The 15,215-nt window shown below is 41.8% G+C and overlaps 1 protein-coding gene across 9 annotated transcripts in view; it reads left to right on the top strand.

The window, feature by feature from the left end:
- cdh23 (cadherin-related 23) overlaps positions 1–15,215 on the top strand; it is an 874,975-nt gene that overhangs the window by 815,468 nt on the left and 44,292 nt on the right. For all 9 annotated transcript variants that reach the window (XM_069885557.1, XM_069885556.1, XM_069885568.1 and 6 more), the window contains 5 exons: positions 492–608; positions 4,048–4,272; positions 7,905–8,074; positions 9,816–9,953; positions 12,784–12,903. In XM_069885557.1, the coding sequence (XP_069741658.1) occupies positions 492–608; positions 4,048–4,272; positions 7,905–8,074; positions 9,816–9,953; positions 12,784–12,903 (770 nt within the window). The remainder of the gene's footprint in view (positions 1–491; positions 609–4,047; positions 4,273–7,904; positions 8,075–9,815; positions 9,954–12,783; positions 12,904–15,215) is intronic.

Raw genomic sequence — 15,215 nt, 5'->3', positions numbered from 1 at the left:
TCTTTGTATTTTGGGCTGTGCAGTTATTGTTGATAGCGAAGGGGAGAATTAGGAGTTTGAACAGGGAGACCACAGGGGCCAGAATTCTCTCATGAAGCACAGAAGGGAACTTTGATCATTCATCAGCTATAAAACTTCCCTTCCGAGAAAGGAAAGAAAACCTTCTCAAGATTCTTTTATTGTCATGTAATATTACATGAAATTTCACTTAGTCTACCGCAAGGGAGACAAAGATTCGCCATCAGCAGAAATCACCCGGCACCATTTACAGTCAAAGAAAGAGAAGCAAAAGAGAGTCCCTGAGTGTCCGTGGATTTGCCTCTAGCATTCCTGTAACCTCTGCAGCCACACAGACTTCAATCCAAACCACTGGCAACCTGAGCTCCAGATCCAACCCTCTGACACGAACCATGATGCACACCATTCAATTATTGCAAATACACTGTGCAAAAGATGGATTTTTGCTGATGTCCTTCTTTGCTTAAATCCAGGTGCAGTATTTGTAAGAAGGCCTTTGAATCGGGAACTGGTAGCAACCTATGAACTCACCATATCAGTACATGACAACGCCAGTGAGGTGATCAGCCATTCTGTCAGTATTCCCAATGGTAAGCTCTTCTCCTCCATAACAAGTCATCAAGACTTCCCATTATATTCAAGCTCAGACTTCAAGCTTGGGGCAATAGATATACACCCCTTTCCCAATAAACATTTAAACATATGAGCCACACGCTAACAAAGTCTCGATACATTTATTATGGTATGAGATGGCGGCCCATCCAACAGATTCATTCCTGCCTCTGCTCCTGGACTGAAATCTGAGTTGATCAAATTAAATTCCCATTCGTAATTAAAATGGGTTCCAAGGACAATTGCAGAGAGAACCAAGAGAAATAAGTGGGTACATCCCAGCAGTTATTACAGATATGGTTGCAAAGTGAAGAGGAAATATGTGATTAACAAGAAAGTCTGCAGACAGTGGGGTCAAGTGCAATACACAAACATGTGGACAAACTCAGCAGGAAATGCAGTATCCTTGGGAAGTAAAGAATGACCGGCGTTTCAGAACATTCGCTCTTGTCCGCTGCAATAACAGGGACCTCCCAGTCTTTTAAGTCCACACACCATGGCCTCAGGCACTGTCAAACCAAGGCTATCCATAAACACAAAAGGCCTCAGGCCCGAAGCACTGGTTACTCTTTACTTCCTATGGATGCTGTGTGACCTGGAGAGTTTCTCCAGCATATTTGGGTATTGCACTACATTGAAAGTGGCTGCAGACTTTCCTGTTTAACCTCTGAAAATATACAGTGAGATAATACCTAAAATATTAAGCCCAGGTTTATCCCCCTTGGTGAAGGTATACTTGTGATTCAATGGCTGTCAAGAAGGTTCACTTGGAATTTAAGTCTATTGTTCAATGTGAAGGCAATAAGTTGGCAAGATCTGTGCTCTAGAAAAGTATGATCACCATAACACATGAAACACCAACAGGACTTGACACAGGAGGTGCAGGATATTCCCACCTGCCGAGATGCACAGAGCCGAGGGCCAGGCTTTCAAACGAAGATGTCTTCACCCATCTTTGACGTTCTCTACTCTGAGGCTGTCACTGGAATATTCAGGACAGAAGTACATATTTTTGAATGGACAGGAAATTGGTTGAATAAAGGACAGTTGCTCTGAGGTAAAAATTGAAGGTGGGGCAGGATGTCAGCTCCTTGCATGCCTTTTCCTTCGTATGTGTGTTTGAATGGAGAATCATAGAATGTAGAACACTAATGCACAGCACAGTCACTTCAGCCCATGATGTTGTGCAGACTTGTATGTACCTCCAAAAAATAAACACCAAATCCTCCCTACCTCATAACCCTCTATTTTACTTTCATACAGGTGCCTTTCTAAGAGTCTCTTAAATGCCCCTATTGTTCCAGCCTCCACCATCCTTGGCAAAGCATTCCAGGCATGCACAACCCTCTGTATATTTAAAAAAAACTTCCCCCTGATGTCTCCCCTAAACTTTCTCCCTTCACTTTGTACTCCCACCCAAGGAGAAAAGTGCTGGCTCTCTACCTTACCTCTGCCTCTCATAATCCTTCTTCACTCCAAAGAGAAAAGCCCTAACTCTGCTAAACTTGCCTCATTAGACATATTTTCCAATCCAGACAACATCTTAGTTAATCTCCTTTGCACCCTCTCCATAGATTCCACATCTTTCCTGCAATTATGTGACCAGAATGGAAAACAATATTCTAAGTGTAGTCTCACTAGAGATTTATAGAGCTGCACATGATCTCAACTCCTGAATTCAATTTCCTGTCTAATGAAGCCCAGCATCACCATAGGCCTTCTTAACTGTCCTATCAACCTGTGCAGAAACCTTGACAGATGTATGGATTTGGACCCTAAGGTCCCTCTGTTACTCCACACTGTTAAGTATCCTATCATTAACCATGTACTCTGCCTTCAAGTCTGACCTTCTAAAATACATCACCTCACATTTATCTGTAAGATAAATTTGGTTCTGAAGTAGTGACATATTGGCACTGCCCCACAGTGCCGGAGATTCTGGTTCAATCCTGATCTCGGGTGTGCCTGCCTAGAGATCTCGCGTTCTCTCTGGGAACATGCAGGTTTAAACCAATTGCTCTAGTTTCCTGCCACACCCCAAAAATGAGTAGGAGGGTAGATTAATCAGGCAGGTGAGCTGTAGAAACGGGAGATGATAAGAAACTGGGATGAATAATAATTTTTAAAAAGGAATATTGTAGGATCCATATAAATGAGGGCTTAATGTCAGCTCCGTAAAAACACAATGCTGGAGAAACTCAGCAGATCGAACAGTGTCCTTTATATAGCAAAGGTAAAGGTGCAAAACCAACATTTAGGGCCTGAACTTTTCATCATGGTATGAGCAAATGTTGACAGACACCCAAACAAAATAGTGGGGGAGAGGCAGAGAAAGGAGCACAGGCAGGAGGTAATAGGGGGATAATGGCTTCACCAGCATGCTACGGTTTCTGGGTAAGTTGCCCCAAGCTGTGCCCTGTTTGTTTCTCTGCTATTCCCTTCCCTTAAATTAGCCAATGCAGTTCATGAATTGGCAGTATCCAAAGGTTACTTCTAATTTAGGGGTGGCACAATTGGTCTAGCAGTTAACGCAACGCCTTTACAGCACCGACAGTTGGGAAGAGGGTTCGGATCCCTATGTGTAAGAAATTTGTACATTCTCCTGTGTCTGTGTGGGTTTCCCTAGGGGCTCCAGTTTCCTCCCTCAGTTTGAAACGTACTGGGCATGTAAGTTAATTGGGTGTAAATTTGGCGGCATGAACTCATTGGCCAAAATGGACTGGTACAAGTGCTGTATGTCTAAATTTTTAAAATTTTAATGGGGCTCTGGGATACAGGAGCACAAGGGATTCAGGCACTTGTCTACATTTTGCTCATACCTTGATGAGGGGCTCAAGCATGAAACGTTGGTTATGTATCTTTATCTTTATAAAGGGCATTGTTTGACCTGCCGAGTTTCTCCAGTGCTGTGTTTTTACTTCAACCACGGTGTCTGCACAATTTGGTGTTTTACCTCGGTTAATGTCAGCTTGGTAGAAAGAAGGATCTGTTCTATATCTCCCCAAAACGAATGACTCAAAGCTTCCTGATATTGCCCAACTTACAGCTTGGTGATAGGAATTGAATGTTGCATTGTGATCCCATACTTGGTAAATGTACAGCTGTATGTAATGCCAAAGAAATTTCGTTGGTCCGTTTGCAGAAGATCCCTTCTCTCTGTGCCAAATATTTTGTGACAGTTAAACAAAAGCATTTATCCTCACCCTCGTGTTCCCCAGTTCAATAATGTCATGCAGGCGAAGGACTTAACTCTCCTTTCCTGCCTCAATTCCACATCCTTTCGTTCTCCAAGTGAGAACCATTATAATGACAATTTGGAGAGCCGATAATCTCCTCACGGCCCCACCATTTGTGATCACTTCCTTTTCCACACAAAGATGGAGGTTCAGCTAGATGTGTCTCTTTGGCCTGTTCCAGCAAAGCTGACCATCACTGTCCTGGACGTGAACGACAACCCGCCACGCTTCCGACCATTTGGGGTGAATGTTTTCACTGAGAGGATTCTGGAGGGAGCAACATCTGGGACAACACTTCTCTCCGTGTCAGCTGTGGATCCTGACAAAGGCCCCAACGGGCAGATCAGCTATGAGCTCCTGGACCTGCCACCTGGGGAGTACATCAGACTGGAAGATCCTGCAGCAGGTGAGCATTACTCCGACTTCAGAGAGACTTCTCCAATCGTTAGGAGCATACGTGTTCAAAAATATTTGCCTGATCTGTTTCAAACACATTTCCAAGATTTCCCTTCACTTCCAAAAAATGTGAGAAGTTAATGTATATATTTTTTTCCTTCATTTACTAATGGAGGTCAAGTTCATTTATTATCATCCAATTGCACAAGCGCAAACCAGCATTCTCCAGTACTCGGTGCCAAACACGTAGATGCACAACCAGACATAACAAACACACATACAAACAATACATATGAAAGACAATATTCATAGATACAAATAAATATAGTTTCATGAATATGAGAGTCTCAGATGGTTGGTATGAGCAGTTCCTTTGGTCGTTCGGCGTTCTCACTGCCTGTGGGACTGCTAGCTCCAATACTCCTGTATCTCTTCCCCGATGGGATGCCGTGTGCAGGGTGGAAGGGGTCCTCAATGATTTTGTGTGTCCTCTTCACACAATGATCCCAATAGGTCATATGGATGGGGGGAGGGAGTCTCCAGTGATCCACTCTGCCACTCTTATGGTCATGTGGATTGACCTCCGATCCAGGTCCCTACAGCAACCTGCAGAAGCCCTATAACCTGAATATGAATGAGATTGTCTGATCTTGGAAGCTAAGCAGGCACAGGCCTGGTCAGTACTTGAAGGGGAGACTGGCAGGGAACACCAGGTTTCTGTGAGGGGCGCTGGACAAAGTGGTGACTCTCTATTTGCCTTACGATAGACAAAAGTTAAAGAATTTCATATATGTTGCATTCTAAATGTAATATTACGTGACAATAATGGAACCAACTGTACCACACTGTGATGCAGCCAGCCTGGATGCTCTCAGTCATAGAAGGTTGACATGATGGTGGCTGGTAGCCTTACCTGCTTCATTCTTCTCAGGGAGTGCAGTCGCTGTGGTGCCTGATGTGAGGAGATGTGTGTATAGGAAGGTCATAAGTGAATGCTCGGAACTATCAATAGAAGTTCATGGGGTAAGAATCATACGAGTCATGTAAAAGGCTCAGTCAAAACATTTTGAGAGCAGGATAAGAAAATAAGAGCAAGAGGGAGGTGGTGGGAGTATCATGAGTGGCAAATGGTGACAAGGCAAGAGGAAGGAAATGAGAGAAGCTGAGTGGGGATGATCTCTTTGATAGATCACAAAAGGTGATTTTCCTTCTAAATATCAAGCTGCCCATCCAGCTATTCACACAAGTTCTTTAATATTCTCTGATGCAATCCCTTGTACTATAGATATGAACACAAATAGGAGAGGCCTGTCCAGTGTCTCTGTTAACATTAGACAACAATTTTTATTCAAAAGATTTGCTTCCTGAAAAATTCTGGGGATTATGATAGACTTCAAGCTGAACACGAAAATAATTTCAGATTTGCTGTATCACATAGGAAGTTGGAGAAACATTAAATTAACTTTTATTGAATTCAGCATGTTAAATTGCATAATAACGCTGACACATTGCATTGGTTCAACTGGCCTAAAAATATTTTGCTGCTGATTTTCATTTGTACTCAGCATCTGATGCCTCTCATGTCAGTGTCCAACAATAGTCGGCCAGCATGGAAGGATTCCAGTTGCCCTGATACCGCTTTTCAATCGTCACAATGTCCTGGTGAAACCTTTCACCATGTTTGTCACTGACTGCCCCAAGATCACCAGGGAAGACGTCCAAGTGCGAATGCGAAAATGTATTTCAGTGACATGTGGCACTTCATGGTTTTGTATATTTGAAGAATGTTAAAAATATTTCAAGAAATCACAAAAATAGATTATATCTAAAAAGTGTACATGATAGGAAAATCGTAAGGTGATTTTCATGATCAACAGTGTAAAATTCATAAAATACCCTCTGAAGTGTTCAGAAAGCAAAGTTTTTGTTGTCCAATGTAATTTACCTTCAAGCATTGAAACACCTGACTGAGGTGCTTCAGTCTCTGTAGCCTGTCATCTTCATTTCATTTAACCATATTTACTTGTTTCATTCTGAATGATCTCCCCTGCTGCTTGTCCATTACCTGTATGCCTTCCAGAACCATTCCCAGAACTGAAAGCAGTGCAGTCACTGTCTTGGGTAAACTTATACCTCTCATTTTGTTCGTTTTAGATTGGTCACAGTGTATGAGCTACCGAAAGAAAATAGACACACACACCAAGAGCAGTTCAGTTTATACAAATGTTTATTACAAATTCAAAAGCTGATTTCACACTACAATATGCAAGCCCTTCCCAACTATACTTATCAACGCTTGGACTGGTCCCAACTGCCGAAGCGAGGCAACAACTGCACACTTGTAGTAAGTTGTCATGGCGCCAGTAGCAGCTTCTCCACCTCCCCCGACCGGGACGTTGGCTGGACTCTAGAAGTTCTTCTTCTTGCTGAGAGATGTTGCCACCTCTCGGAGAGTCTCCCACCTCAGCAGCAGGACCATGGCTTATATTACCCAAAAATTGCTTACTCATAGCTTATCACTTTGAATAAATGGTTTATTTTGCGTCAAGGCTAGACCTCTGACAGTCTGTGACCAAAACAGGAAATGTTCTTGGTACACAGATGTCCTTTTGTCAGATAACTGCATCTCTGAGCCCCATGGTGGAATTTAGCTTATGTCTGCTGATTCTAAACACAAGCAGGTTCTCAGCCTTGCAGAAGCAAAGGCTGCAAAAGTTAAAAAAAAACATGATTTAAAGCTGAAGCAAAAAGCATGGTTTAAATCCTCCAATACAGTCACAAAGGTACAAAGCTTCTGTAAATAGAGGCACACATGCCATTATTATAGTTCAACATTTTTACTTGGATCTCAAGTCTTGCATTTCTTTTACATTATTGAGTTTGGAAAAAAATTATTTTCCTCCTTTTTCCCAAAGTAAAGGGCAACTCTCTGCCTTGCACCAGCCTCATTTCATGCCACTTTGAATTTAAATTTAGACATACAGCACGGTAAAAAGTCATTTCGGCCCGTGAGTCCATGCCGCCCAATTTACACCCAATTAACCTACACCCCTGGTATGTTTCAAATGGTGGGAGGAAACAGAGCCCCTGGGGAAAACCCATGCAGACATGGGGAAAACAAACAAACTCCTTACAGACAGCACGGGATTTGAAACCTAGTCCTGATCCCTGATGCTGTAACTGCTATGCCAACCGTGCTGCCCAAACTCAGAACAAAGGCTGACTTCTTTGGTTGTTGAGTTAACCCATCAGTCTCCTTTTACAACTTGTTGCTCATTTCTAGATCATCCATTCTCAACCCACTTAGCCACTCCCCCACTTAGGACTCTGTTGAAAGTTTATGGGCCCCCTTCGCTGTGAAGCAGTCAGATTTTGTTGGTTTCTTCCCCTACCAATGATGTAAAGAATATTTCCTGATTTCAGCACCTGTTGCTCGATTTGCTGCTCCAGCAATTCCATCCAAGTACTTGGGCCTGTAGGCCTTTGTTTCGGAGTTGTAGCATCTCAATTTCCAGTATTTACAGGAAATTATCACAAAAATTTGAGCATCACATAGGAATTGATATGTTACGGATCAGACATCATCTGAGTGATTATTGCCAAATATCACTCTGTCCCATCCCTTTCCTTGTCTGGCCACAGGAAAAATAGTTGCAAGCAGAACAGTGGATTATGAGGAGGTTCAGTGGCTGAATTTCACAGTGCGTGCAGTGGATCATGGGTCACCAGCTCGATCTGTTGAGGTTCCTGTTTACCTTCAGATCCAGGACGTGAATGATAACAATCCCGTCTTTGTCCAGGCATCCTATCAGGTAACTACTTGTTCATTCTTTTCATGGCAAACAGTGAAGTTGGTCCAAGGGCCTGTTTCCATGCTGTGAAGCTCTGTAAATGGCTGCAGTTTGTTTAACTGGGGACAAATTTGTCATTGGTAATGTCACCCATTATTTCCCTCCTGTTGATCCTGCTCAATCCACTGAGGTCCTCCAGATTGTTCTTTTGTTTTATCATAAGTAATACATTCTGACATAAGAATATAAAAACATAAGAAACTGAAGCAGGAGTCGGCCATCCGTCCCGTCGAGTCTGCTCTACCATTCAACGTGATCATGGCTGATCTGATGATTGGCTCATCTCCACCCACCTGCCTTTTCCCCATATCCCATAATTCCCCTACTATGTAAAAATCTATCTAATCTTGTCAAATATATTTACTGAGGTCGCCTTCAATGGGCAGGGAATTTCACAGATTCACCACCCTCTGGGAAAAGCAGTTCCTCCTCATCTCCATCCTAAATCTACTACCCTGAATCTTGAGGCTATGTCCCCTAGTTCTGGTCTCCCACACCAATGGAAACAAGTTACCTACCTCTTTCTTATCTATGCCTTTCATAATTTTATATGTTCCTATAAGATCCCCTTCTCATTCTTCTAAATTCCAGTGAGTACAGTCCCAGACTCAATCGCTCCTCATAGGCTGACCCCCCCATCTCTGGAATCCCTGGAATGACACGGGAGTGGAGCATTCAAGCCTGGAGTCTGTGTCACCGGTGAACCCTGACCTTAACTCTTCTTTTCCTCATTCCTCAATACCCTTTCATGTCAATCTCGGTCTGAACTAAACTCTGTGTCTGAACACCCACATTGTCCAGAGATTCCTGACCCTTTATTCAGTACTTTTCATCGCACCCCTTTACCCTGAGACAAGTGATCTCTGATTCTCCAGCTGATGGAAACCATCCTGACAAATCTTTGAAGAGTGCAATCGCAATGTTGTGTCGACTCATCGTAAGAGTTGTTTTCTTGTAGATCACACCAAGTAAGCACTAACAATGTGAGGTCTCACTCTTAACCGTGCCCCCCTTATTGATGTTGTACCCTGTGGAGATAACCTTGGCTCTGTGTGATGGCATGAAACAAGCAATGGTAAATTGGCTGATATCTATCCAGCCAGTGATTCCTTGGAAATCAGAGAAGAATTTTTAAATGTTACATTGCCAGCGATTGGGACCAGGGTTCAAATCCCTTGCTGTCTATAAGAAGTTTGTACATTCTCCCCTCGTCTGCATGGGTTTCCTCTGGGTGCTCCAGTTTCCTCCCACCATTCAAAAATGTTCCAGGTTGTTAGTCAATTAGGTGTAATTGAGCAGCATGGGCTCATGGGCTGAAAGGACCTGTAACCGTGCTGCATGTCTACATTCTTAAAAATTAATTTAAATTTATTCATAGCACAGTTTCAGTCAATTTCAGCCATTTAAATCCGTGCACCCAATTACACCCAAATTAACCTACAACCCCTGTACGTTTTGAAAGGTGGGAGGCAACTGGAATACCCAGGTGAAACCCATGCAGGCATGGGGAGAAAATACAAACTCCTTATGGATAGCGTTGGATTCGAACTTGGGTCACTCACGGTGTGATGTCATTGTGCTAACTGTAAATCCCACTCCCGATCTTTATAACATGCAGTTGTTGTTATCTGCTGCCACCCAGTCAACTTCTGGCACAGAATCATTCTTCCCCTTTAACCATCTGTTCTGTGTTTTGAGATAGAAGCCAGTGTTTGAAGATGTCTCCTTGGGCACTGTGATTCTCCAAGTTCGTGCTGTGGACGCAGACAATGGCAGATTCTCACAGATTGAATACAGTCTTGTAGATGGTGAGGGAAGGTTCGGAATCAACCCTGAAACGGTAAGCTGTGGTGCAATAAGGGTCTTTGTTTATTTTATTTTAGACATACACACAGTAACAGGCCATTTCAGCCCTTGAGTCCTTGCCACCCAATTAACCTACACCTCAATCACAGTGGTTATGAAAGGAAAATGATGTTAATGGAATTTTTGAATGGAACTGGTTGAGTTAACAAAGGGGGAAACACGATAGGCTGCAGATGCTGTGATTTCAGTAAACACACCGAAATGCTGGACAGACTCAGCCGGTCTTTTCAGCATCTATAGGAGACAAAGATATGTTGCCGATGTTTCGGGCCTGAGTCCATCTTCAAGGAAAAATTGGAAAAGGCAGAAGAAGAATATATCAGAAAGTCTCAGAATTCAAACAATGGGGGAGGAATCCAGACCAACAAATGGTGTTAATTGGATGAGATAAGGGACCAGGTAGAATTTATCACATCTGTGCGAAAGGGAATGGAGAGATGACAGGGAAGCAAGGGATGGGGTTTAACAAAAGCCAACGGGAAACAGTGAATGTGATGCATTTGGATTTTCCAAGGATTTAATAAGTTCCCAAGTGAGGGATAAGGGAACGCAGAATTGGGAGTAATTGATATGTATGATCAGTTTTGGATATTAAACATAAAGTAAAGATTAAAAGTAAACAACCTCTTTCAAGCGGACAGGCTGCAAGCAATTGCAAAGATTGGGGCTTGTGTCCCAACAAATCACAATCTGATTGACAGGGGTTCATAACGTATTTCCAAGATTGTTGATGATGTAACATGAGGTAAAGCCTTGACTACAGTCGAACCCCGAAAATCTGGACTGCTCGGGGATTGGGTCGGTCCAGATTGTAGGGTTTTCCAGATTCTCAGGCAGAATTTTTAAAATTATAACTTAAGGAGGAATAAAGAAGAGATGGAAATAAATTTTGATAGTTTATTCATTAGCAAATTCAGCATGTTTCATTTTTCCAAACGAGCATTTTAAAAGAAAATTAAAGTCAACACTTGAAAAAGTTTGAGAGTTTTCAAAAAGTTTGGATTCTCAGGTGGACCAGATTTCTGGCATCCTGAATTTAGAACTTCTGCTGTATAAAAGAGAACATAAGAGACTTGTGCAGGGGGAGAAAATAATAGATTAAGACTTGTTTCCACAAGTAAGGAAGTTTTGTGCAATTATCTCGGGTGAACATTGTCAACTTTTCAGCTGTGGCCACACAGGGACTCTGCTCAAAGTTTGTAGGCCCCCTTCCCTGTGAAGCAGTCATGTGTTGGTTTCTTCGTACTTCTCTCCAACTGACTATTAAAAAAAATTAAAAATATTTATATGACATGGGGTGAAAAGAAAATAAGGCTTTAAATGTGTTGTGGCCCCCTGCGGGTGAGGTGGAAGCGGGGTAGGGCCCCCATTGGGGATGGGTGGTCCAAGGCCATGATGTTACCTGACCTGGAGAACTGTGTACATTTGTATCCTTCCCTGAAAGAGAGGGCAACAAAGATGAACTCAGTTCCTGTGATGGCAGCTACCTCTATGGCGAGAGAACAGTTAAACAGCAGCTGTATTCTTTAGCATTTCGAAGAAGGAGAGGAGCTATAATTGAAACGAACATCATAAAGGACAGGCCAAATGAAGGAGGGATGTTTCTCCTGATGAAGGAGTCCAGAACAAGTGAAAATTATTTCAGAATGAGGGGCAGGGAGTTTACAATTGAGATGAAGACTTCTACTCAGAACATTGTGAATCTTTGAAATTCTCCAACATCAGCTATAACATTAATTCAAGACTGAGATCAATGAATATCATATTAGGACAGTGTTGGAACGTGGCCCTAAGGATGTTCTACCTTCGGGCCATGTTCCCCCAACACTGTCCTAACATTACTTTGATTAGTCAAAGGGCTGGATGGCTTACTTATGCTGGATGGCTTGTGGACAAGCTGACTGATCAGATGACAGGTCAGATGGAATATAATATGGACAAATGTTTGGTAAAGATCGTGGAAAAGTGGAGTATCTTTTAATATGTAAGGAATTGTGCAGTTATAGTTCATAGGAACCTAAATATACCTGATGCTGAAAGCCAGCATGCCAGTGCAGCAAGTAATTAGGAAAAGAGAATGATGTGTTGTTCTTTACAAAGATTTAAATGCAGGATTAAGGACCAGATCCAACTTCCCTTTGCCACATGAGGAAAAATTGGGATATTAGACCTGCATTCTCAAATTTAGAACGAGAGGAGATTTTGCACTGAAACCTACAAAATTCTTGTGGACCCAGGATGGCTCTTTGTTTCCTCCAGGTGAGGAGGTGAGAGCCAAGGGTCACAGTCTGAGAATCAAGGATAGGTCTTTCAGGGCAGAGATCTCTTCACTCTGACAGCAGTAAAACCTTAACCCTGCATGGCTGGTGCCAACTCAATGGTAGACTTCAACAAGAGATCAACAGATAGCAAGAGGTAGGAGGAAATCTGGGAAATGGTACTGAGATACAGGTACAGTCGGGATTGTGTTGAATGGTGGAGCAGGCCTTCTCCTGTTTTTTTTTACCTGTCATGATTTGTTCTAAATTCTTGGGATTGACAGAGCATTTTAATAATTTAACCACATGAATCTGGAATAAAAACCTGGAGTTACCACGAGCGCCAGAAATTTTGGTTCACATGTTCTTCAGGGTCAGAAACCTGAATATTTACCCACTGCAAGATTCAAACACAGAACCGCTACAATTCTGCAAAACGGCCAATAGAGATTAAGATGATTGGATGGGAGCATGCATGGCGTGTTAAGTTCAATGAGTGCAAGTGAAATTTCAACAATAATTAAATGTTCTTTTTTAACCAAAAAGGGAGATATTTACATTCTGGCTGCACTTGATCGGGAGAAAAAAGACCACTATACTCTGACAGCCGTTGCCAAGGACAACCCAGGTGACAATGCGAGGAATCGGAGGGAGAATGCTGTGCAGGTAACCCTCTTTACCTACCTTCATGCGACTGTAAATATTTCAACTCCTGGTTATTTTACAGACATTATTTAGAGAATCAAATTGATTCTCCAGTTCTGGTTCTGATGGAATCATGACACGGGGAATGTGCTCTCAACAAATTAGAAACATGGTAAAATTCCAAAATTCCGGACTGATCAGTAGATTCTTTGGCAGTACGTTTAAAATTAGAATTTAAGGAGAAGAAAGAAGAGATGAACAGGTAAAGGTTGATAGTTGATTAATGAAATATTTTTCATATAAAATACAAAGTACCAAATAACAAATAAATATTTATTCATTCATTTCCTTGACTTCTGTGGCATCTGAGCACACAACAGCCCACTAAATTTAAAATGTTTGAGAGTTTTTGAGTTCTGATTCTCAGGTTTTCCAGATTTCTGGACTTTTACTGCCCTGGGAACTCACCTCAGTGAAGACATTGACTTTGCTGAGGTCAGCACACGTTCGTCAGAGTAATTCTACAGCTGGAAGGATTAAACTTAGAGTTGAGCAACCAGTGTACTGATTTAAATGAAGTTCTAATGATGAATCAAAAAATTGGTTGGATAGCCAGGGATCCCTCTGAAGAGTCTAGAGCCAAGTGGTTTCATCTTAGAAGCACAGCAATGGTCAATGATGGGAAAACATTGGACAATGAAGATTTAGCTTCCTGAACACTGTTGGGTGTGTTTTATGAATTTTGGAATGCTGATCATGAAAGTCACCTTAAAACGTTTATTACGTTTGGGTTTTAGTTTTAACCTACATTTTTTTGTGATTTTCTGTCATATTTTAAGACTACGAGTATATTGCAAATAAAGCAAGCTGTTTTGGTCAATCCAAGCAGGCCTGGGCATGCACAGTGCGGGTGCTATGCAAATGTTGATTTAGGCTTAGACATGCTTAATCAGGATAGATGCAGGCAAGCTATAAAAGTAGCTCACATGTACAGTTGCTGTGCATTACATTGATAAAGATTGAACACATGTTGATGGACGTGTTCCAGGGAATAGCATAGTGAGTGTACTTAACAATAGCATTTATTGTCTTCAGGAAGATTCAATACAGCAGAAATGTCTCATCAATGTTGCCACAGCTGTGATACATTCTGTTACATTTGTGGCGAGTATACACACAAGGCTCAAAGGTGCAGCATAACTGCACTTATTAAGAAAGCCTATGGGCTCTACTTTGGTTGTAAAATTGTTGACCAAGACAAACCCTGGGCTCCTCTCATTTATTGTGTAACATGTGCAGTCAACCTGAGAGTCTCATTATGAGATTAAACATGCTAAATTCAATAAAGGTTAATGTAATGCTTTTGCAACTTCCTTGCAAATCAGAAATTGTCCATCATAATCTCCATTTTTTTTTAAGGAAGCAAACCTTTTGGGAAAAAATTGCCCAATCTAATCTGTTAAGATCACATTTTTGCCCAGTATTTCAGAGTGGTTGTACCTGAGGGAACCTAGTCATCATAATAGGGTTAGTGATAGATGATCAGTGTTGATGTGGTCACCTGATGTACCTGCTTCATTCCTGTGTGATGACAGCTCCAGGAAAGGGACAAACGTTCAAGTGTGCAACACCCACTGGATAAAGTCTCATAAAAATGGTGTCCCAAAAATCAGGTCGAATGCAGGTTGGTGAGTGTGTTGAGGGTCAATGATCCTGGTGCAAGTTAGGACAGGGTAGGATGGGCGGTGCTCAAGGTCTTGATACCTCAGGATCATAAATCATGGAGCAGGTAGGATTGTTGAAATCATTGTCCAGAGAAAAGAAAAACTTGGATCAAGGTTTTGGCATTAAATCGTTCTAATAATAAGGAAAATATGAGATATACATGTATCAAGAGACAAAAGCACTATGCTGGAGAAACACAGCAGGTTAAACAGTGTACTTCATATAGCAAAAGTAAAGATGGGCACGAAACGTTGGTTATGTATTGCTATTTTTGCCTTATAAAGTATGCTGTTTGACCTGCTGAGTTTCTCCAGCATTGCAGAACACAATGTAAGTGCAAATTCAGTCATTTAAATGTTTCACAGTAAGCTGAATAGGACAGGATACAGGGCCTAGTTCTGTTTGACATAGTTTCAGATCTCTTTTAAACGTGCATCCTGTTGTCGAACTTTTCTTTCTTCAGCTTCTGCTATCCACTGAGTTGCATCGGAATGTGAGTAGCTGATAAAAATGACATTTCTAAGTACTCTTAGAGAAGGAAACTTAACATTTCTAAAGTTTAAGAGATAAACTCAACTGATATGATGACAAGTCTGCCAAGTCTGAAA

This window comes from Narcine bancroftii, chromosome 6, assembly GCF_036971445.1.
Source record: "Narcine bancroftii isolate sNarBan1 chromosome 6, sNarBan1.hap1, whole genome shotgun sequence".
NCBI classification, from domain to species: domain Eukaryota; kingdom Metazoa; phylum Chordata; class Chondrichthyes; order Torpediniformes; family Narcinidae; genus Narcine; species Narcine bancroftii.
This window is presented reverse-complemented; position numbering and strand designations above follow the sequence as displayed.